The 23,006-nt window shown below is 62.5% G+C and overlaps 2 protein-coding genes across 11 annotated transcripts in view; one reads left to right on the top strand and one right to left on the bottom strand.

Annotated features, from left to right (window-relative positions):
* The window catches only part of MYO7B (myosin VIIB), a 96,041-nt gene extending 79,815 nt beyond the window's left edge, over positions 1-16,226 (top strand). For 2 of the 6 annotated variants that reach the window (XM_017548426.2, XM_017548425.2), the window contains 21 exons: positions 545-664; positions 1,838-2,011; positions 2,709-2,936; positions 4,017-4,184; positions 5,344-5,461; positions 5,570-5,696; positions 6,705-6,868; positions 8,046-8,227; positions 9,191-9,321; positions 9,827-9,984; positions 10,240-10,393; positions 10,899-11,054; positions 11,877-11,982; positions 12,797-12,910; positions 13,082-13,169; positions 13,636-13,742; positions 14,220-14,405; positions 14,704-14,820; positions 15,039-15,122; positions 15,290-15,409; positions 15,831-16,226. In XM_017548426.2, the coding sequence (XP_017403915.1) occupies positions 545-664; positions 1,838-2,011; positions 2,709-2,936; positions 4,017-4,184; positions 5,344-5,461; positions 5,570-5,696; positions 6,705-6,868; positions 8,046-8,227; positions 9,191-9,321; positions 9,827-9,984; positions 10,240-10,393; positions 10,899-11,054; positions 11,877-11,982; positions 12,797-12,910; positions 13,082-13,169; positions 13,636-13,742; positions 14,220-14,405; positions 14,704-14,820; positions 15,039-15,122; positions 15,290-15,409; positions 15,831-15,932 (2,904 nt within the window). In that variant the 3' untranslated portion in view covers positions 15,933-16,226. Of the gene's footprint in view, positions 1-544; positions 665-1,837; positions 2,012-2,708; positions 2,937-4,016; positions 4,185-5,343; positions 5,462-5,569; positions 5,697-6,704; positions 6,869-8,045; positions 8,228-9,190; positions 9,322-9,493; positions 9,576-9,826; positions 9,985-10,239; positions 10,394-10,898; positions 11,055-11,876; positions 11,983-12,796; positions 12,911-13,081; positions 13,170-13,635; positions 13,743-14,219; positions 14,406-14,703; positions 14,821-15,038; positions 15,123-15,289; positions 15,410-15,830 lie in introns of all 6 variants that reach the window. The other 4 variants (XM_037745662.1, XR_001830879.2, XR_005203372.1 and 1 more) reach the window with 4 other exon arrangements.
* A 687-nt stretch (positions 16,227-16,913) lies between these two features.
* Positions 16,914-23,006, bottom strand: part of LIMS2 (LIM zinc finger domain containing 2) — a 35,472-nt gene continuing 29,379 nt past the window's right edge. For 4 of the 5 annotated variants that reach the window (XM_017548437.2, XM_037745665.1, XM_037745664.1 and 1 more), the window contains 6 exons: positions 21,327-21,476; positions 20,465-20,615; positions 19,319-19,411; positions 18,741-18,789; positions 18,547-18,622; positions 16,914-17,907 (listed from right to left, as the gene is read on the bottom strand). In XM_017548437.2, the coding sequence (XP_017403926.1) occupies positions 17,760-17,907; positions 18,547-18,622; positions 18,741-18,789; positions 19,319-19,411; positions 20,465-20,615; positions 21,327-21,476 (667 nt within the window). In that variant the 3' untranslated portion in view covers positions 16,914-17,759. Of the gene's footprint in view, positions 17,908-18,546; positions 18,623-18,740; positions 18,866-19,318; positions 19,412-20,464; positions 20,616-21,326; positions 21,477-23,006 lie in introns of all 5 variants that reach the window. The other variant, XM_017548440.2, reaches the window with a different exon arrangement.

Consider the following 23,006-nt stretch of genomic DNA (forward strand, 5'->3'; position numbering starts at 1 on the left):
TAGTAGAGATGGGGTTTCACCATGTTGACCAGGATGGCCTCAATCTCTTGACCTTGTGACCCACGCGCCTAGGCCTCCCAAAGTGCTGGGATTACAGGCGTGAGCCACCGCGCCCGGCCCCTGCATTTTTCATTTACCGTCTTCATGATTTTTCTCATGGTATCAACCTCCCACGTGCCAGCTTTGATGCCTGGCAGTCCCAGAAGGCACTGGAGTTGTGGGTGGGCATTTAAAGTCCATCTTCCAGTCCTCATCACCATAGATGCCACCAAGATCAAAACCATACATCCACTTTTAGGATAGGCCTGAATCACTGCAACAAAGAGTGTGCACATATCAAGACTATGCGCCATTTAAAACGCGTTGCCAAACTGCTTCTCAGAAGCACGCTGATCCATGTTCCGTCTCACAGGTTCACATTGTGTCCCCTCAACGTTGGCACCTTCAACACTGAGTATTAGGATCTTTAGTCCCCCTGGGCAGTGAATAGAAACTGGCCTCCATTGTGAGTGTCTTCTTCTCCTCCCCCCTCCTCACCCACCAGTATCTACTGAACTTCATCAGCCAAGGGCCAGCAACCTACGGGCCTTTCTGTGCTGAGCGCCTGAGACGCACCTATGCCAATGGGGTGCGTGTGGAGCCCCCTACCTGGCTGGAGCTGCAGGTAGGCACTGGCAGGGGTGGGAGTGGACAGTGAGGGGTGGTTGCAGGCCCCCAGGGACCCGCAGCACAGCTCATGGGATGCTTTCTCCTATAACAGAGAGATTTGTCCTCCAAGCCAGTGGTCCCTATGAGTCCCCCTGGGGCTCAGCCTCCTCAGGCGTGGCCCCCACCTCCAAGTCCGTATTCCCTTAGGGCCCCACTAGCTAAGGGGAAGTTCACCTGACCCATTCGTTAGCATGACGGTACGCCAGCTGCTTCCAGCTCTCCCTCCCAGGGGCATTTCACCGGGTGAAAAGGGCGGTGGTCACACCATGGCTAGCATCCTTGGTGGCATTGCTGTTGGGTACGTGTGCCACCCCCACCTGCTTTGGCAACTGTGTCATCTGTGAATTCTCACTGTTTCCTCAGGAAGGGTCATTCAGAACAGCCAGCCAGGGTGGCGAGGGACATGGACTCTTCTGCTTTTTTTTTTTTTTGAGACAGAATCTTGCTCTGTCACCCGGGCTGGAGTGCAGTGGCCCGATCTTGGTTCACTGCAACCTCTGCCTCCCGGGTTCAAGCACCCTGCTCTACACATAGCTCTGGTCCCAGCCTAACCCTGGCAGGTATTCGCCCTGCAGCCCGAGGTGCCCTATACCAGGAGCTGTGGGTCACTTCTGCTGTACCTTCTTTCTGTTCTCACCCTGCCCACAAGCCCACAGGGCCTCCTTCCCACGAGCCCTGGAATTGTAGGTGAACTTGCAGTAGCTGTGCATGTTGACACAGGGGAACAATATGTAAAGGCCCCAAAATGTTCCCAAGTCCTGGACTCAGATTCCCAAGAGCTCCTGATCCTCTGAGGTGAAGTCAAGCTTAGGGTTCTCATAAAAGCAGCCACTACAGCCTGAGGCTGCTCCCCACCCCCCCCACCGAGGTCCAAGAGGATCTGGATGCCTGCGGCTAACATTGCTCTTGCCTGGTGGCTATACTCCCAGCCGCAAACACCTGCTGGCCTGAATTTTGTTTTCTATGCCAAGCCCCTGGCCTGGAGCTTCAGAGACCCCACCCCCAGGAACCCACAGGATGGCAATCAGGGCCCATGGGATGGGAAGAGGAGGGAAGTGGTGGATGGGGGTGCCAGCCTACTGACCACAGGTTCTGAGAGGCCAGGGGCCCGAATTTCATCTGTCCCCAGGCTGTCAAGTCCAAGAAGCACATCCCCATCCAGGTCATCTTGGCCACTGGAGAGAGCCTGACTGTCCCCGTGGACTCAGCCTCCACATCTCGGGAAGTGTGCATGCACATCGCTCACAAGCAGGGCCTCAGCGACCACCTGGGCTTCTCCCTCCAGGTCGCCGTGTATGACAAGGTACCGGCCAGGCCCTCTGCGCTTCAGCTACCTCCCTCCTGCACCCAGGCAGAGCACCCAAGGCTCAGGCCCTCTCACCTTTCCAGCCCAGCCACCGCCTGCCCTCCCAGCCGCCAGGCATAGGCAGGTGCACAGGTGCACACACACAGCCGGCAGCCTGTGCCCCGCACTCACATGGTCACCTCACAGCTGCACCTCAGCCCCAGCAGTGCCGCGTGCACACCTGATCCCCCACCCAGCAGACACACACAGACATCAGGCGCTCACACCAGTCTCCTGCTCCAAAACCCCTCACTCCCAGGAGCTGTGGACAGCCCTGCAGCAAACATGGAGGGTTGCACCGGTACAGCCCCTCACTGTCCACACAGGGACCCCCAATTCCATGCCCACAACCTCAGACTCAGACACACAGCTGTCAGCCCCAACTCAGGCACCAGGGCCGAGTGGCATCGACCAGACTCATGTCTGCCTCCTTAGGGAAGGAGCCGCAGGGAGAGTAATGGGGAGTGGCAGATGGGACATGGCTGTATGAAGCCCTTCAGGTGTCTGAGCAGGCTCAGCAGTGTCCACGCAGCCCACACTGGGCGCCATGGGCCCCAAGTCCTGTCCTCCACGTGCAGGAGCTGACGGTGGGAGTCCCCATGGGGTGGGGCATGCAACAGCCACTAACGCCCGCTCCCCCTGACTCTGGCCTCAGTTCTGGTCCCTGGGCAGCGGGCGCGACCATGTGATGGATGCCATTGCCCAGTGTGAGCAGCTGGCCCAGGAGAGGGGCGAGAGCCACCGCCAGTCACCCTGGCGCATCTACTTCCGGAAGGAATTCTTCACCCCCTGGCACAACTCCCAGGAGGACCCCGTCAGCACCGAGCTCATTTACCGCCAAGTCATCCATGGCATCTGGTCTGGCGAGTACAGCTTGGAGAAGGTGAGCGGCCTGAGAGCCAGGGAGACATCGCGTAGAGGAGGCACCCTGCTGGCTTCTGAGGCCAGGTAGAAGGTGGAGGGGCAGGAGGCCGAGGGCAGAGGAACAGGGGCCAGGCAAGGGGGTTACAGGGGTGCAGGTCCCTTCCAGGCTCAGCCTCCGTTTCCTCCACCCTTAGGCCACAGGTTGGTCCAAGCCTATGCGTGGTCCCAGCAGCAGGTCCCAGAGGGCCTAGGCCTGCCTGGCCTCACCTCTCCTGCTCTGTTTACGGGCAGTGGGACCTGGTGGTCAAGAACATGGCCTTGGAGCCCTCGGCCTGAGTCTGAATCCCACTGCCCCTCTTCTTGGTATTGTGACCTTGGAAAGTCCTGTCATCGCTGAGCCTCAGGCCCTCATCTGATTTGGGGGGCTCGTGGGGGCCCTCATCTGGACTGTGCAGAGTGTACCGAGAGCTCTTTTGTAGGGTGGTCATGAGAAAGGAGAGAGATTGTGCCCCTGAAGTTCTGGGGGCGCAGGCACAACCCTCTCTGTGCCAAGTCAGGAAGATGCTGTTCAGGGACCCACTGGAGGCAGCCGCAGTGGCCGGGGAGCCCGCCTGGAACACGCATGGGCAGGGAGTGCAGGGACCAGGCCCCCAGAGGCTTTGGTGTCACAGAGAGAAGGGGCTCCTTGGGTCCCTGGTGTGCCGGGCCGCACTGGTGCCTCACACAGGCTCCAGTCCAGCTGAGCCCCGGCAGAAACCCCACAGGGATGGCCACTGGTCTCCCTTGACAATCAAGGACTGGAGCTCAGATGGGGGAAGACCTCGCCCACTCAGAGCAGCCCTGCTGGGGTCCACCCCAGAACTGGAGAGCAGCCATTGTTCTCAGCAGAGGGCCGGTGGGGCTCAGGCCGAGGCCTCCGGGATTCCCGGCCTGCGTGCTGGCCCAGCCAGGGCAGGTGGGGAGGAGGCACATCCTGCCCGAGCTGCAGCTCAGCTCCCCTGTGCTGGGGCGAGAACTCGGCCATGGGGCAGGGGCATCCTGCGGGGGAGGGGGCTCCCACTTGTCTCCCTCACCCCTGTGGGTGCCCTGGGCTGTGCAGGAGGAAGAGCTGGTGGAGCTGCTGGCCCGGCACTGCTACGTGCAGCTCGGTGCCTCTGCGGAGAGCAAGGCTGTCCAGGAGCTGCTGCCCAGCTGCGTCCCCCGAAAGCTGTACAGGACCAAGCCCCCAGACAGGTGGGCTAGCCTCGTCACTGCCGCCTGCGCTAAGGTCAGCCTGCATGCAGCCCCAGCACCCGGCCGAGGGCTCTCCTTCGGGGTGGCGGGGGCTTATGTAGAGGGGCTGGATTCCCTCCCTGCAATCCCACCCCCTGGGGAGCAGCAAGCTTTGCCTTGACACATAAGTACAGCCCTGTCCCTTCAGGTTTAAGCAATCCCACTCAGTTCAGCTCCCTGTCACAGGCTCTTGCCACCTTCTTTCTTCCAAGCTGGTGTCTTGGATGGGTCCCCGGGCTGGTGTGCACTGTGGTGTCTGGCCAGACCCTGGCCTCTCAGCATGAGAGGGCACCCGCAGCAGCTGACTGCTGACCATGCCATGCTCTTGGGCCCCCCCTGCCTGGCCCCAAACCTCGGCTTCCCCTCTCTGGGTGCATGGGAACCCCCAGGTCAGAGTGTATGGACATTCTAAACATTTGATACATATCGAGTATTTTCAAATCACCCTTCAGATTTGACACATTGATTGCACTCCCAAAGCCAGTGTGTGAATAGTACCCAGCCACTTTTTAAGAAATAACACTGTATTCAACAAACAGGGAAAAGAAAGTTCGGTTGGACATTATAGTCGGTGAGGGACACAGCGCCACTTTCCTCTGTGTCAGGAAGTGGTGCCGGGGAGAGGAAAGGGCGAAGACGGGGAATCAGGGGGAAAGAGGAAGGAAGGAAACTGGAAGACAAGCAACTAAAGGTGGTCCCTGAGAGAGGCCCCCAGAGACACAGAAGAGCTCCAGAGAAGGAAGGAGAGGCACGCGCGACGCAGACTCGCAGCAAGACACCCTCGTGCGCGGGGCAAGTCACAGACCCAAAAGGCATGCACTGCAACAGCCAGCCTGGGCTGGGCCGGCACAGTGCCTCCCCCAGCTAGCGCAGCCCTGCCCTACAGATGCTAATGAGAGGACAGGGCACAGCCTTCCTCCCCCCTCAGAGCCACCTCCTAAAGCGACCCCACACCCCTCCCAGGTAGAAGAGGGCTGCACCAGGTCCCTAGGGACATCCCAGGTGCCTCCTTGCAGAAGCCATCTCCAGGCACTGGCCTTGCTTTAAGTAGAGCCTTCTCAGAAGGATCCATCAACTCTTTTACCCTGAGCACTGGGTGAGGGATTCGCTAGGGGAGGCAGGTGATGGAGGTGACACACAAGATGTCCCCTCAGGCCTCATACACCCAGAAGCAAGCCACACCACTGGCCGTGCGAGAGCAGGTGGTGGATGCCGCCCTCCTGCAGTGGCCGCTGCTCTTCTCCCGGCTCTTTGAAGTCATCACACTCTCGGGTAATGGCATCTGGTGAGGGGCGGGGAGCAGGTGCCGGCGGGGAGCAGGTGCTGGCTGGGCACCCGGGGATCCCATGCAGCCTTCACACTGCCGTCTCTCCCGGCCAGGCTCCCGCCTGCCCAAGACAAAGCTGATCTTGGCTGTTAACTGGAAGGGGCTGTGCTTCCTGGACCAGCGGGAGAAGACGCTGCTGGAACTTTCTTTCCCAGAGGTCATGGGTCTGGCTACCAACAGGTGGGGGCCCTGAGGGAAAATCTCTTTTCACACCCTGAGTGCTTGTATGGATGCCTCTGGGGGCTCAGGGAGAGATGGAGAGAGGGGTGGCGTGCTGTCCCGGGTGCCAGGCTGGGGTGTATGGCGGCCTCTGAACTTGGGAGCCCCACCCTCCCGTGCCAGGCTTCACTGCCCCCTGAGTACTCCATTGGAGCGTCACGTGTTGCACTGGCAGCTTCTCTTTGAAACCCAGATCCACCCAGAAAGGACACAGAAGCGTGCAGCCTCTGGCATGCACTTATTTCAAAGGCTCCTTTCTTTGTCATGGGCAAGAATTGGTGGCCTGGAGGGTACAGATTGTCTGGGAGAGGGGCAAGGGGCAGTGCCTAGGGTGACCCAGGGCATCGGGCAGGGCTGGGGGGCCTCTTAGGCTGGGGCTGACTCCCACTCCCATGGGTCTCCATGGCTGTCATTGCCTGGGAACTTTTCCATGCCCCTTAGGAAGTCCCACCCAAGCCCTGCCAGTGCACCCCTTAGTTAAAGCACACTACGGAGTGGCACACACATCGCTGGGCTATGCCAGGTGTACGGTGGCCACCACTCACTGAGGCTGACCCTGCTGGGCGCTTTCCTGTATGCTAGGAACTCCTGACAGCATCACCCATTCTGCAGATGAGTAAACTGAGGCACACCGAGGCTAGGTGGCTCAGAGTGAGCACCAGCGGCTCATCTCAGCTCTAACCTTCGCAGTGTCCCCGTGGTGTCCCTGCACACCGGCCACCTCATTATCTGCCCAGAGCCAACCCCACACATGGGCTGCACCACTCACAGCCTCCGAGGGGCGCTGTGCTCTGCCATCCTTGGTTTGCCCAGCCCCACAGCGGTGTCTGGCCCGGTCCTGGCCCTGGCAGAGCAGCTCTATATCTTCATCTGTGACTCAGGAACCCTTACCCCATCTCCCGAGGCTGTTTAGGGGCTGGATCGGGGGAGGTAGGGAGGGCTTCTGGTCATGCTGCCATTGGTCTCCAGGGAGGCCCAGGGCGGGCAGAAGCTGCTGCTCTCCACGATGCACGAGGAGTACGAGTTTGTGTCGCCCAACAGCGTGGCCATCACTGAGCTGGTGGCCCTGTTCCTGGAGGGCCTGAAGGAGAGGTCCTTGTTCGCCATGGCCCTGCAGGACAGGAAGGCCACAGGTGCCGGACGGGGTGGGGTCGGGTAAGGGCCACGCGTGGGGTCTGTAGGGAGGTGGTGTGCCCATGTTTATACACAGCAGCCGCCAGGCAAGCAGAGGCAGGGAGCGCTCCTCAGCTCTGTGGGGGCAGCTTTAGGCAAGGCCCTACCTTCTCTCAGCCACTGCTTCCTCTTCTACAAAATGAGGGGCTGAAGGAGGTGGTCTCCAGCCCCACAAGGCCAGCCATGCTCAGGGCTGCACGGCTGCAGAAGCACCGAGGCGGGCCGGCCCATCCTCACAGTGCACGGCTTCGGAAGCTCCATCTCCGCAGTGCACAGCTTCGGAAGCTCCATCCCCGCAGTGCACGGCTGCGGAAGCACCATCCCCACAGTGCACGGCTGCAGAAGTGCCCTATCACCCCTTTTAATAGACATGAGGCCAGAGGTCCAGAGATGGAAGTAGCTCACCCAGGGTCACACAGCTCAAGGGGGTGAGAACCTAGTTCCCAGCCACAGCTCTCCTGCAAGCCAGCACTCCAGTGACAGCTATGCTGTGTCTGTGGACTATAAGGGAGCCTGACAAAACCCCACAACCCCCACAGCCCAGGCTGCTGGCCGGGCAGTCATGGGCAGTGTGGAGCGGTTGGTGCAGGGGCTTCAGAAGGGGGTGCTGGGTGGGATGCAGCAGAAGAGCCTGTGCATGGGGTCTTTGGGAGTGAGAAATGTCAGCCCGAGATGTGCCGCCCTGTCACCCCATTCAGTCCTCATGGCCACCGCACAAGGGAAAGATGATTGCCATCTCTAAATTCCAGATAAGGAGATGGGCTAGAAGAGGCAGGCAGCACTCAGGCCGGCGTGGGGACTGCCAGCCTGTGCACCCTCCATCCCTCAGCCCCGCTCCTGGCCAGCCCTCTGAGGGTCTCCCAGGGCTGGGGCAGCAGTCAGATCTCTGGAGCCACTGCCCACCCTGGGCTCTGTGCCTGTGCCGGTGCTGCAGGTCACAGCACTCTGGGGCGCCCGAGGTTCCGGTCCCACCCCACTCACTCTCGGAGTGGTCTTCTGCCCACCACCCTGTGCACCCATGCATAGGGCAGGCTCCATCCATCAAAGGAGATGGCCCACAAAGTGCCAGCACAGCCGCTGGCCCTGCAGAGCCCTCAGCAAATGGCAGCATTTTGTTCCTTTGCCCTGGCCTTACAGATGATGCCACCCTCCTGGCCTTCAAGAAGGGGGACTTGTTGGTCTTAACAAAGAAGCAGGGGCTGCTGGCCTCTGAGAACTGGACCTTTGGACAGAACGACAGGACAGGCAAGACGGGGTTGGTGCCCACGGCCTGCCTCTACACCATCCCCACAGTCACCAAGCCCTCGGCACAACTACTGGTAACTGGCATGCTCACATGTCCTCAGCCTGGGCACCCGAGGGCAGGGTGGAGTAGTCCTGGGATGCCTAGCCGGGAGGCCAAGCTTAGGACCTTCAGCCCACCTAGAAGAGGCCAGGAGGGCTACCAGGGCATGGGATCAGCTTTGCTGCGGCAAAGTGCATGTGCAGTGCCAGCCCAGCTCTTTGTACTTAGTAGGTGCTCAATAAATGGGTGTTCCCTCCCTCTTCCATCATGGGTGTGTCCTGGAGACAAACCCAATATTTCTCTGCTTCATTTACACTCTGACCCAAGGGGGGCCAAGTCTCTCCCTGAACAGGGGAACCACCAACCTGAGCCCCCAAGACCAGCCTCTCAGGAGGCAGGAATGGCAGGCATTGCAACATGTACATACTGAGTGCCAAGTATGTGCCCTGTGTCTGTTGTATGAGGCTGGGCACAACAGCAGCTCCACGCTCAGGGCAGGCATTTGGGCAGATAATGATGAATGGATGGCAACCGTGCAAAGTGCCACCAAGGAGGGGAACAAATAATAGGGTGGGGGGCTCACCCAGTCTGAAAGGCATCCCTGAGGGAGGGACATTTGTACTGAGGCCTGAAGTTGGTGGCAGACCAGGTAGGCAGGGCTGGGGCGAGAGGTGGCCCTGAGGGGAGGCACTGTGGTGAAGGGGAGCTGAGGAGCTGGCGGTCTGAGAAACCCAGAGTGCTGTGGCCCCCAGAACGGGTGATGCGGGCACCACAGCTATTGCCGCTCATCCTCCCAAAGGAAAGGAGACAGGCACCAAGGGGTAGCACCACCATCCTGGGTCACGAGGCAGGTGACACGGGTGTGGATAAGCCTGGCCTGTCCAGCCCTGTGCCTGACCCCTCCCAAGTCACTGAGGCAGCCAGGCCAGGAAGAGCCTGCAGGAAGGGCCTCGTGGGCATGGCTCCTGGGAACCCACAGGCCTGTGCCCCCCTCCAGAGCTTGCTCGCCATGTCACCAGAGAAGCGCAAGCTGGCGGCCCAGGAGGGGCAACCTGAAGAGCTACAGACCAAGGAGCCACCCAAGGAAAAGCCACACACCCTGGAGGAGTTCTCCTACGAGTTCTTCAGGTGCTCCCCAAGCCCCGCCCCACCCCATTGCACCCCCACCCCTAGCCCGCCCCACCCCATTGCACCCCCACCCCAGGCCCGCCCCACCCCATTGCACCCACTGAGGGTTGCAGGGAGGCCATGCCACCCATGTGGAGCCTGCTTGGCCTCCTCAGACCAAGGAAGGACGAAGGGCAACCTGAAGAGCTACAGACCAAGGAGCCACCCAAGGAAAAGCCACACACCCTGGAGGAGTTCTCCTACGAGTTCTTCAGGTGCTCCCCAAGCCCCGCCCCACCCCATTGCACCCCCATCCCTAGCCCGCCCCACCCCATTGCACCCACTGAGGGTTGCAGGGAGGCCATGCCACCCATGTGGAGCCTGCTTGGCCTCCTCAGACCAAGGAAGTCAGAAGGGGTTTTCAGCAGGAAAGGGTGTTCCTGCCCTCCGGCAGCCACCGAGGGGTGTCAGACAGAGAACAGAGAAAGCCACAGGGCAGGCCTCATGCCAGCCTCTGATGTCCCAGGGCTCCAGAGAAGGAAACAGGAAGCAGAGCCGTGCTGCCCCTTTCCCGTGCCCGCGGCCATCTGTGGGCCTATTCCTCCGAGCCACTGCGACAGCCACTGCTCAAGCAAGTCCACGCCGACATCGACCTCTGGGACGTCGCCTGCCAGATCTTTGTCGATATCCTTCCCTGCCAGCCTGCCTGTGCCTCACCAACCCCAGGGCACAGGCACCCAGCACCTCCCGGCCCTACAGCTGTGCCCCAGGGCAGGGGAGCCCAGGTCTGAGAAACCCAGAGCAGTGGGACAGAGCCCACATGTGGCTCACCACAGGGCTGGGGTCAGGAGTCAGCGAGGGGCCTAGGTCAGGGTCAGCGTCTATCCCCATTCGGGTCAGCGTGGGGCCACCCAGCGTCGTGCTCCTTGACAGCCACACCCATCCTCCGGTACATGGGCGACTACCCCTCTCGGCAGGCCTGGCCCACTGTGGAGCTCACCGACCAGATCTTCACGCTGGCCCTGCAGCACGAGGCCCTGCGGGACGAGGTCTACTGCCAGATCCTGAAGCAGCTGACGCACAACTCCAACAGGTCCGCTGGACGGCAGCCAGCACGTGCTGGCACCCTCAGTCCTCGTCCTAGCCCCTGAGGCTGGGCCGAGGCTCAGAGGGGACACTGCTGCTCATGGCCACAGAACCCCTGCCTGGGCGCCTGTGTCAGCAGTGGGAAGGGCTGGGGCCCTTGGTCTGCTCTGCTGATGTCCTGGGGGCGGTCAGAGGAGGAGAGGATGGCCCTGCCCTGGGCCCTGCCCTCACCCACCTTCCCTGTGTGACCTGGCAGGCCATGGCCTCTCTGAGCCTTAGTGTCCTCCTCCACAAAATGGGTGCAATGCCCACCCACCCCCATCTTGAGGGTGCAGAAGCCGGTGGCATTAGGCAGCCGGGCACAGCTGGCATGGTGCCACCTGGCTGGTGTCCTCCCCCTCGGGCCCTCCAGACCCCAGGCAGGTCTCACATCCAACCCTGCTCCCCAGGGTGCCTTCCTGGCCTGGGCCCCCTAAGGAGCCCTTCCCAGCTGACACGCCACCTCCCTGCAGGCACAGCGAGGAGCGAGGCTGGCAGCTGCTGTGGCTCTGCACAGGCCTCTTCCCGCCCGGCAAGGGGCTGCTGCCCCATGCCCAGAAGTTCATAGACACTCGGAGGGGGAAGCTGCTGGCCCCCAACTGCAGCCGCCGCATCCAGAGGGTCCTGAGGTGAGCCCAGCACCTCCAACCCCCAGCACTGGCCATGGGCCTGCAAAGCTGGGATGGTGTGGGAACTAGCCAGGCCTCCAGGAGCTCACAGTCCCCGAGGACTCTCCAGAAGCCAGTGTCAGCTTGGGAGGCAGCACTGGACCCTGAGTCACCAGAGAAGAGGGTGGAGGGTGAGGCCCAAGAGGGTCAAGGGGAGGCTCAGTCATAACCACCAGCTCCACTGCCCCACCCCTGCCTGGCGGTGGCACAGAGGTACTGCCTGAGGGATAGAGGGAGACCTGGGTGCCCCAGCCCAGGCCCTCGAGGCTAAGGTCAGAGGCCCATCCCTCCACGTCCGTGCAGCCCCCTCCTCCGCCCACAGCCGGGAAGCTCTTCCTTGGCTGTCTTTGCTCTCCCCCACCCCTTCTGCGTCCTCTGGCTTGGCCTCCTGTGGCGGTGAGGTGTTGACCACGGGAGTGGCCATGATTTCAGTGCCGGCCGTGGTCACAGAGGGAGGTGGGCGCCCCACTAGAGGCCCTGCCGGAGTCCCTGGCCCCTGCCCGATGCCCCTGTTGTGTGAGAACAAGAACACGGCCGGCCCCGCCCACCGGCGCCTCCTCGGGAGCCCCTGGCCTGGCTCTTTCCTTCTGGCACAGCTGCATCATCGCCACCTCTGAGCCACGGGCAGCCCCTGGGGACGTACGAGGGGCCAAAACCACCCCTAGCAATGGTCACTGGGGTTATATTTCTTTTGTTTCTGGCATATGGTTTAGGGCCCACGTTGGGGCTGGGGCATGGGTGAGGATGGGGCGAGGCACCTGCAGCACGCACTGTCCCCCTCAGGACAGGGCCTCGGAAGCAGCCCCCGCACCAGGTGGAGGTGGAGGCAGCGGAGCAGAACGTCTCCCGCATCTGCCACAAGATCTTCTTCCCCAATGACACCAGCGAGGTGAGCCCCTGTCCTGGTCTCCCCGGCAAGTGTCAGACCTCTGGAGGCCGTGGGGCACCGTCCCTACTGGCCCAGCCTGCTCTTGGTCACCCTTGGAGGGCCTTTTCTAGGGCTGTCCCATCTTCAGCAGTCTCCTGCTCCCTCCCCATGGGACGCAGGCCCTGCCTGCCCTTGGGTGCTTTGGAAGTCAGGCCAGTCTCAAGGCACGAGTTGGGGGATCCAGGCCTAGGACACAGGAGAGAGGACAGAGGGGTGGGCAGCAAGGGCGAGTCCCTGGACTTGGGGGCCCTTAGGGGTTTCTGACCTGCTGGGGCGCAGGGGAGCAGGTGTCCCCACTGGGTGTGCCTTGCGCACAGAGCCTGCCATGGCTGCTGGGGGAACAAAGGGGACAGGGGACAGGTGGGAGGCCACCAGGACCCAGCCGTGACAGAGGCTTTGGCCAGGGGAGCACATACAAGCGGGCTGAGCGGCGGAGGTGGGCAGTGCCGCCTCACACCCTCTCCAACAGCAGGGTGGTCTTTTTGGCCTTGGGGACAGTCGAGTCCCAGTAGCAGGAAGTTCCCACAGTCTGGCTGCTGGGCTCTCAAGGCATGTCAAAAGGCCAGGCCTCCAGGGCTCCAGGACAGCAAAGGCTGGGACTGAACAATGTGAACCTCTGGCCAGGGTTCTGGAAGTGAGACTTGCCCTGCTCAGGGCAGACCACATCCAGCCCAGGTTTTATGAAGGAGCAAAAGTGCCAGGCTAGGAAGGATCATCCTGGGCTGTGCTGGCCCCTAGCCAGGCCCCACGCCCCACCAGCCACCTCTCTGTCCAGATGCTGGAAGTGGGTGCCAACACGCGGGTGCGGGATATGTGTGACAGCATTGCCACCAGGCTGCAACTGGCCTCCTGGGAGGGCTGCAGCCTCTTCATCAAGATCACAGACAAGGTGGGCTAGGCCAGGGCTGGGCGGGCAGTGGGCAGCGGGCAGTGGGCAGGCAGGCAGTGAGCGGGGCCCTAGGTGCTGCCTGGGGGCCCTCAGCCTGCCAGGGGCTCTGGTGTTGGACCAGGACTGTCCCCTGGAAGTCACCCAACTTCCCTGTACCTTCCCCTGCCCCAGGTCATCAGCCAGAAGGAGGGAGACTTCTTCTTTGACTCCTTGAGGCAGGTGTCTGACTGGGTGAAGAAGAACAAGCCACAGAAAGAAGGTGAGGAGGCCTCTGTGGAGCCGGGGGAAGGCGTGGCTCGATGGGGTGAGCGGGTGCTGTCGGCCTCTGTGGGCAGGGCCTCCTGCAGGGCCCATGCCAGTTCATCCATCCATTCATTCCCCTGTGTGTCTCTGGGTTGTGGGGACAACCAGGCCCTGGGGCCTGGTGGTGAGGGCCTCCCAGCTCAGGCAGGAGCAGGTAGCTGACCACTGGGTGCTGAAGGATGCCCGGGGCTGAGGGGCATGAACCCCATGGGGTGCTGGGGGACTCCGGGAATGTTCCTGGAGAAGGCAACCTCTATACTAGTCTTGAAGGCTAGGCTAAGGAAGAGATGGAGACCGGGGAGGAAGAAGGGTGGAGGCTTTCCAGGCAGGGAGGTGGCAGGCACAGTGTGAGGGTGGCAGGGGGTCAGGGCTGGTGGCACCTGCTGGGATAGGCTTGGTGCCCACTGCTGGCCCTCGCCCAGGGGCCCCCGTGACGCTCCCCTACCAGGTGTACTTCATGCGGAAATTGTGGCTCAACGTGGTCCCAGGGAAGGATGTGAACGCAGACACCATACTCCATTACCACCAGGTACCAGGCAGGCTGCCCTGGGGGGCATTGGGGCCACCTCATTCTCCCACACCTCTTCTGAGGCTGTAGAAGCCAGCAGGCCAGGGCAGGGTGAGCCTCAGCCTTAGGTACCCACGTGGTAGGCAAAAGAAGCCCCTGAGGCCTCTGGAAGCAGGAGCAGAGGGAAGCAGTGTTTGGGGACAGTGACTGCACTGGCACCTGCAGCAGGACTTGGGGAGGGTGGGGCAGAAGGTCCTGCAGCCCATGGAGCAGTGGCCTCGACCTGCAGGGCCAACCACATGGGTGGGGCAGGCCACGCAGATGTCAGGGGGCCCTGCCCCAACTCAGGTCATACCCCCGGCCTGAAACTCTACCCTGCTCAGTCTGCCCTGGATGGAGTGGTCTAAGCCTCAGGTCCCCACCACCTAAGCGAGAAAGAGTTCGGGCTGGGTGGGCCGCAGCGGGACACCCGGCATGCCCAGTGTGTCCACCACTCAGGAGCTGCCCAAGTACCTGCGTGGGTTCCACAAGTGCTCGCGGGAGGATGCCATCCACCTGGCAGGCCTCATCTACAAGGCCCAGTTCGACAATGACCAGTCCCAGCTGGCTAGTGTCCCCAAGATCCTGAGGGAACTGGTGCCCGAGAACCTCACACGCCTGATGTCCTTGGAGGAGTGGAAAAAGGTCCCTGATAAGGCTGGGAAGGGTCCTTGGGCTGCTGCCCCTCCCGGGGACCCTGTCCCAGTACCATGCCCTGCCTGGGCTCCAAGCGCACATGGACACACATGGGTGGTGTGGATGGTGGGCTGGCTCCACATATACCACACCGTCCCATGCTGTCCACAGCGCCTCTGAGACTCTGTCCCCATGCTGCATTCCCCCTCTCCCCCCATACTGGCCCTGGGGTAGGCAGGTGCTGCCCTCACCGAGGCTTTGGGGGCCTCTGGGCACCCAGGCCCTTACTGGCCCTCCCGTTCTCCAGAGCATCCCTCTGGCCTATGACAAGCACAAGGACAAGACCGTGCAGGAGGCCAAGGTGGCCTTCCTGAAGTGGATCTGCCGGTGGCCCACCTTCGGGTCCGCCTTCTTCGAGGTGAAGGTAGGCCTTGCCCCTCACTCAGGCCTCCGACCCAAGGAGGCCCCCCTCAACACTGCCCCGGCAGGCCCAGCGTCAATCCACGCACATCTTGGTTGGGGCTGGCCGCAAGGCTGGAGTGTGTGGGCATGCATGTATATGCGCATGGCCCAGGTGAGCTCCTGGGAGGTGCGGCCTGGCCTCCCGCGCTGGAGTGTGACCACCATGTCCCTCCCTCTCAGCAAACCTCGGAGCCCTCCTACCCTGATATCATCCTCATCGCCATCAACCGACGTGGGGTTCTGCTCATCCACCCCAAGACCAAGGTAGCTGCTGGGCCTCCAGAGGGGCTTGGGGCTGCCTGGTCCAGGGACCCGTGCAGGTGGGGCTGTGGTCACCTCTGTGGTGTGTCCTACCTCTCTCCTGTCCCCTAACACACGCACAGCCCACGGGCTCTGGAGGCGCCCTGCCCACCCACACTTTGTGCCCCCAGGAGCTGCTCACCACCTATCCCTTCACCAAGATCTCCAGCTGGAGCAGCGGCAGCACCTACTTCCACATGGCGCTGGGGAGCCTGGGCCGTGGCAGCCGCCTGCTGTGCGAGACCTCCCTGGTGAGCCCAGGTCCCTTCTCCCAGCCAAGATGCACGGGACAGAGCTGCTGGGGACTGGCTTCCCCGCCCCACCCTTTTCAAGTGGCTCACTAAGAGGACTTGGTCCCAGGGCCCAGCCAGGGCCAGGAGACCTGGAGGGGGACTGGGTGCATCCCCAGGACCAGCAGCCAAAGTGGCAAGACCAGGCAGGACCCCCTACACCTTTGGCCCATTCTGAAGAGAGAGGGAGACCCAGCCCCAGCAGGGCAGGCAGGAATGGCGGCCCCAACGCCTGTCCTGGGAGGGAAGGGCAGGAGCCCACCTTCCCTCTCTCCTTGCCCTGCACAGCTGGTTGCTGAGGAAGAGAAGGTGGTCCCTGAGTCAAAGACCCCCACCTGCCCTCTGCACCCACAGCCTCTGACCCACCCTGTCCCCTGTCCAGGGCTACAAGATGGACGACCTGCTGACCTCTTATGTGCAGCAGCTCCTGAGTGCCATGGACAAGCAGAGGGGCTCCAAGGCCCCAGCCCTGGCCAGCACCTAGCGGCGGATGCTGGCGTGTCCGCTCAGGCGCCTTCCTGATCTCTAGCCTGGCAGCACCTTCCCAGGCCCCCTCAGCCCAGGGCCTGTCTTCGGCAGGCAGCCTTCCATGCCGCCCCCCACACAAAGCCCACTCAGCCCCCCAGACAGCCCCCTCTGTCTCAAACACCACTCATGGAGGCCAAAAGACCAGCTCAGAGTGGGGTCGGGAGTCTTGGACCCCCAGGCTGTTGGTGGATGGCTGAGAGGTCTCCCCTACCCCACCAGAATGTTTAATAAAAATCCCTGGAGAGAGGAAGTGAGCCTGTCTGAGCAAGCAATGTGGGGCACCAGGTGGACAGGGGCCCCGGAGGCGCTGGCCCTCAGAGAGCCACAGAAAAAGCAAAATGCTGTGTGGCTTCCCCAGGGTACCCGGAGGGGAGCTGCATTCTCCAGGAATGACCTCATCCTTCCCTCATTCTGTTTCCTTCCTCCCTTCCTCCCCCTCCCTCCCTTCCTTCTTGTTCCTCAGACTGGGGAGGGGCACTCATGGGAGAGTCCTCCTCCCAGGCCCCTCCTCACACCTTCTGTCCTTCCCCCAGGCACTGAGACAGCCGCACTCCCCCAGGAGGCCCGGGCAGAGGTGCCACTCTCTGGCTGCCGCTTCATGCTAAGGCCAGCCTATGCCCCGACAGTGGGCAGAGCTGGGCACCACCTCTGAGGCCTGGACTCCGCCACCTCACTGGCATGTCCTGTCCCTGCCCACTCCCTGCTGTGCCCATTGGGTCAGCTTATGTGGACCCGGCCACCCAGGACTGTGGGGTCCTGGCTGGGCTAGTCTTCAAGCTTTGCTGGCAGCCTGGCCTGGGATGGAGGCTAGGACCCCCTGAACTCGTGCCTGCCTGTCTGATGTCTGTCCCTCTGTTCAACGACCCCACTAGTGGTATGTCCAGAGCCGCTGCCACCCCATCCACCTCCCACCCCTGCTGCAAACCACGCAGGCTGCTGCGGTTGTGTGAACAAGCCTTCATTGTGCAAGCGTGAGCCCTGCGCCAGGTCTGCACTGGCCGCAGACGAAGTGTCCTCCCTGGAGGTGGGAATGAGCCGCCTCTGACCCCCCCCCACCTCCTGGACCCTGGCCCCACTCAAAGGCTCAACACAGGTCCCGAGGTGGGGGAGGGGGAACCCGGGTGGGTGGCCAAGGTGGGATTCCAGGAAGGCCTTCTGAGGGATGGAGGTGGGTCCTCTCCCTCCAGGTAGCTTGTGGGTGTGGACAGAGGACTTGGTGGCTCGGTGTGGGCACAGGGACACTGTGCCACTGGTTGAGCGAGTGGTGAGGGATGAGGATGGCTCCCAGAGGCCTCCATCTGCGTGGCCCTGGCCCTGTGGCTCCCGCAGGCTGCCCTGGCCGTGGGTAGCCCAGGAGCCACATGTACTTAGCGGGGCCGCTCTGGGGCAGAGGCTCACACAGGATGGCATGCGCTACCAAGCCACCTGGGCAGGGCCAGGCCAGGCCAGGTCAGGAGCTGTGATGCAGTTTGCTCCTGTCCCTGGAGGTCTGTGGGCGGAAGCTGTAGGCACAGGCGGACGTGGCTGTCAGACGTGGCCCAGCCCGTCACAGGCTCCCACTCCCCGGCTCCTGCCTTCCTCACAGAGAGAAGCCACAGCCAAGGAGAGGCGAGACCTGGGGACGGCAGAGCTGAGAACAGGAAGGGAGGCGGCGAAGGGGAAAGAGAAGGGGAGGGTGAGAGGCGGAGGGCCGCAGGCGGACGGGGACGAGGGGCCACGCGTGGGCAGCAGGAGGCAAGAAGGCAGAGGGGCCGAGGCGCAGCCCGGCAGGGGCGCTGGGTCTTCAGGCGGAGCTGAGGTCCGCGGCCTTGGGCTGGGCCTTGCGCGAGGTCAGCTCCGACAGCTTCTTCAGCCGCTTCTTCAGCTCCAGCGGAAACTTCTCGTAGCACCTCTTACACACGGGCTTCATGTCGAACTCCACAAACTTGTTCCTGGGGAGGAAGCCGGCCTGTCAGCAGAGCCCCACGCCCTCCACTTGAACCCCAGACAGGTGACCGTGGAGGCAGAAGAGTGGCCTTTCCCCTGCCACCAGCCTCCCCACAGCCACCTCTCCCAGCCAGCAGGCCAGGCCCTAGGCTGAGCTGGCCGGAGAGCGTAGGAATGAGAAGGGCCTTGAGGTTTCCCTTCCCTCCCAGAGGCTTCTCTCAGGTGCTGACACTCCAGAACCGTCTATGGCTCCCCACTGCCCTTGGAAACCTGGACGCTTTCTCTCCTCTCACAGCTCCAGCCATCCCACGCCCCTTGAGGCTTCCTGGATACGCAGCTGACACTGCTGCCTTTGCATATGCTGTTCCCTGGGCGGGAAAGCCCTTCCCTCCCCGGAGCCCAGGGTTCTGGCAGGTGTGTTAGAGGAGCGAGTGTTCCTCCTCCTCTCACTGTGACCTGGGGTCCCTGGACCCCCCAGGCCCCCTGGACCTGCCCCCATCTCCAGGGTGTTGTGGGGCCAGGCTGCCCCTTGTCCCCACCGTATCCGCAGGTCGGACCCAGCCGGTGTGCCGACGGCTGCTGAGAGGGAGGACCTGCGGGAGCCCCTCCACCCTGAGCCCCACCCCACGATCACAGGCACTCACTTCAGGGTGAGCTTGCTGTTGCAGGTGGAGCAGGAGAAGCAGCTCACACACCAGGCCTTGTTGAGGGCTGACACCACTGCGGGGGAAGAGCGGGATTCAGCAGGCCTGGCCAGGCTGCCCAGCTGGGCTCACAGCTGCAGGACCCAGGCCCCAGAAGAGCAGGTGGGGTGGGGGGAGGGAACACAAGGCCTCACCATCGCCTTCGATCACGTGGCTGCAGTTGTAGCAGACGTCCCCGAAAAGCTGCGGGCCGAGTAGGCTGTCAGAGCGGCTGCCAGCAGTCACACCCCAGCCAGGGCCATCATGCCGCCGGCCTGGCCTTCCAACACAGCCCCTCTCAGGCATCTCCCAGGCCCTGCTGCCAGGCTGGGATGAGGGCCCTGCGGCCCATTAGAGCAACCCCCACCCCTGGGAAGGAAATCAGGCTGGACATTGCTCCCCAGAAGGCGCCTTTGCTCTGGCTCCTGCTGCTGTCCAGCGAGGTGGTGAGCCCGGGTGACCTCACCTCATCAGCCTCCTCTGCCTTCTGTCCCAGAGCAAGGGAGGGAAGGGCTTGCAGGCGCTGTCAGCCCCACGTGCCCAGGACCTCACACCCACCCCAGAGAATGCTGGGCTGAGAATGCCGCCCAGGTCTCAAGACCCCAGGCCAGGAGCCAGGGCTGAGTGTGCAGGCCCGGGCCCAGCACCTGGCAGAGCTCCTGAGGGGCCGCCCACAGCCTCCCTCCTGGCCACCCCTCCAGCCCACGTCCCCGAAGGCTCTGCACCGGCTCACCTGGTTGTAGTGGGTCTCGCAGTAGGCCAGGCCCTTCTTCTCGTAGTGCCGGTGCCCCAGGAATGGCTTCTCACACTTGGCGCAGACAAAGTGCTGCGAGGAGAGGGAGGCCGGTAGCATCAGGGCTAGAGCGGTGACCCCGAGGGACAGGCGGTGACCCAGGGGACAGCAGTGACCCCAGGAGCCAATGGCGACTCCAGGGGACAGCAGTGACCCCAGGAGACAGCGGTGGCAAAGGGGACAGGAAGCAGAGGCTGGGAGGGTGGAGGCCTTTTGGGATTCACACTGTGGGGGGCTGACACCTCTGTGGATGCTGTGGGCTCAGCAGACCCTGCCCGTCCTCCACGGCACTGACGGTAACCTTACACGTCACCATCCCCTCCCACTCTAGCCTCCCCCTCAGCAGCCTCAGCCCCAGGAGTCAGGTGCCAGCCCAGTGCTGCAGTATGGTGGACCCTAGAAGGCAGAGGCAGCACTGCCTATCCATGTGGGGACTCCTGCAGGCACCCCCTGCAGACCTGGGGGGTGAGCAGCACTTGCATTCCCCCAGGGATCTGCATGTGGGGATGAGGGCTGGGGGCTGGGGGCTGGGGACTGGGGCCTGCATCAGGGCAGGATGGCATGGCCTCCCACTCACACTGCCACCCAAGGCACAGCTTCTGGACACAGCGCTGGCCAGGTCACCAGGGAAGGTGATGGGCTCACTGTTCCCAGTGTACCCGTGAGAACATGAGAGTCCACACCCAGCGGGGACACTGCAGGTGACCCAGCACGCACACCTAAGAACTCTGCAGCTCTGTGTCTGCACAGGGCTGTCCACACAGCAGGTTCTGCCAACCACAGCCCCCCAGGCACCCCCACGGTTTTCTCCAGACTTTGGAGTCTCTTAGAATGCCAGCATGGGGAAGAGGAGAGGTGGGCACGGCTACCCAACCATGTGTGTGCACATGTGTCTCCTGGTTCCTGTGGGCAGGCTGGGATCCCTGGCTGAGCACAGGGAGGGGCAGTACCCCAGAGGAAGGGCCTCGCCGGGAGCCAGCCACGCGCCCTGGGCTGGGAGTATGGAGGGGCTTCAGGGCTCTGACTGTGACCCTGAGCTGGGGCAACCCCCCAACCTGAGGCCATGTGCCCGCCAGCCTGGCTTACCTCCACGTGCCACTGCTTGCCCAGTGCATTGACCACACGGCCCTCGATAGGCCGGCGGCAGGCCCCGCAGATAGGGACGCCCATCTTGTCATGGCAGGGCAGGCAGTAGAGCTCACCCTTCAGCTCTCGGGCCTCGGCCGTCAGCTCCTTCCTGGAAGACAACGTGCAGCCCCCAGGTGCCGTCCCTGCCCTTCTGCAGGGTCATGCCAGCACCTCCGGCCCGGGGCACGGCTCCCCGAGGGGCCATTCTGTCCCTGCAGACCTGAGGCGGCTGCTCCCTCTGATCTCTAGGCCCTTTGAAGGCTTCCTGTGCCCCAGACGGGCCCTGGAGCACGGACTTCCCGCACAGCCCAGAAGAGTGGCCTGTGTTCTGCACTCAGGCCTGTGAGAAGTGGGTCTGTTCTCCGGCCCCCCTCCTCCTCCAAACCAGCTGGGTGTCTGGGATAGGCACGGAGAGGACTGGACGGGACGGTGGGGGTAGGCGAAGAGGGGCCGAGGGGCTGCCTGTGCCACTCCTCTCTTAACACCAGCGCCAGGCACGCCCCTGGCCTCTTCCCCCCCCCCTCAGGTCCTTTCCGCCTCTCCAGCTCAACCGTCACGTGCGGTCTAGGGGCCTAGCCCACCTGCCCCCTGGGTCTCAAGTGCCCCACTGCACAGAGCCCTGGAGAAAGAAGCTTCCTGCCTGGCCGCTTCATGGCCCCCGGCCCACCTCCGCCCTGCAGCCCCACTCTCGGAACCCCTCTCTCTGCCCACCCTGCCCACCTCTCCCACCTCAACACTTCCCCGGATGGAGGACCCACCGCTCCTCCCCTGGCTCGGCCCTGGCACCCCGCCCACCCCCACTGCAGGGCGGCACACCTACCCACAGTGGGTGCAGTTGAAGTGGTCGGGGTGGTAGGCGTCGCTCCTGAACATGAGGGGCTGCTCGTCGATGACCAGGTGGCACCGCTGGCAGATGTACTTGCCCAGGCCCTTGGCCTTCTCACGGTTGTGGCAAGGCCGGCAGAGATGCCTGTAGGAGGCAGGGGCATTAGGGGCAGACCCCCCACTCCCATACAGCCCAGCCACCTCCAGAGAAGAGAGCCCGGACCCCTGCAACTCTGCTGAGCAGCTGAGGGCTTCAAAGGGTCATCCAGGGTCCGGAAAAGCATGCTGCCCAGTCACAAGGCCCAGAAGGCCACAGGTGCACCCTGGAGATGGGACCTGTGCTCGGGGAGGGGATCAGCAGGAAAGACGCCAGAATGCGAGCCTTCACTGTCTCTGGGTGGTATTTTTCCTCTTTCCACTTCTAAGTCTAGGGAATGGTACGGAATAGAGCAGACATTTAATGGATATCTGCTGAAAAAATTGTTTCATTTTCCAAATATATTTAACACCACGAGTTACAGTGAATGCCACTGTGCCCAGCAGGGTGGCCAGGGAGTACCCGGGAGGTCACTCGCCCCCTTCCTTCAGGGTTTGCTGGATGAAGGAGGGCCCAAACACGTGCAGGCACTTTCTGTGTCCAAAAGACAAGCACCACTATGTCAGATGGAGGCCCCGAACCCAGGAGCTGTCATGACAGAGTCTTTTTGTGAAGGCCTCAGAACAATTTCTGATGCTACTCACTGTGGTGGACAACAGCTGTGTTCTCAGCTGAGAGAGAAATCAACATAGGTTCTGTTTCCTTGGACCTCAAAGGTGGTGGGAATCTGGACTCAGAGTCCCCAGGCAAAGACACACAAAGGCCCCAAGCCAACACCCTGGACCTTGTTCCCACCTGCCCCCCGAATCTAACTCTGGTGCTCCTGCTGCATCCAGACCTCCCTTCCCAGGCCGCCTGGCCCCAGGGGCCCTCTTCACCCCCCACCAGCCTCCACAGCCCTCCAACGCCCAGTGTCCACCCCTCCGACAGGCTAGTCAGGGAGGATACTGAAGAGATCCAATCTCAGACCCCAGATGCCCACCCAGGTTATAGAGGGCAGACCCCAGATGTCAGGGCCACCCATCCAGTGTCCTTCCCTGGACCCCAGGGGCCTGCTAGACTCCACCCTGCACAGCACTGTGCTCCGTCTGCCCTGGGGTGTCTCATCGTCAGCTGTGTGCAGGGCAAGGGGCCCAGGCAAAGGCCCAGCCGCCACTTGCTAAGCTGCTGACTGGCTCTCTGTGCCTCCCCGAGACCCTACGTGCCCAGCATGTGGCAGCAGCTCAGGGTCAGTAGATTGAATGCCTGGATGAATGACTGTGAAAGAGAGGAAGGGAGCAATGATGGGCATCATCTCCCTCAGCAGGTGGCCAGGGCCCCGGCTCTTACACCCCAGCAGTGGGAAGCACTTGTGGCCTGTGGCTTCAGTCTTCACCACCACAATTCCTGAAGCCCACCCTTGCCCAGACACCTGTGCTCCAGGCACAGCCCTAGGCCACCTCCTCAGCAGGTCTGGGGCTGAGCTTCCCACCTAGCGCCTGTGACAGCCAGCCCACGTTCCCTGCAGCGCCTCTATCCCAGACTCAGCATTTAGGCCGGTGACCCCACTCCATATTCCGGCGATTCGTCCTGAAGGTC

The sequence above is a fragment of the Cebus imitator genome, unplaced genomic scaffold (genome assembly GCF_001604975.1).
Source record: "Cebus imitator isolate Cc_AM_T3 unplaced genomic scaffold, Cebus_imitator-1.0 Scaffold207, whole genome shotgun sequence".
Lineage (NCBI taxonomy): Eukaryota > Metazoa > Chordata > Mammalia > Primates > Cebidae > Cebus > Cebus imitator.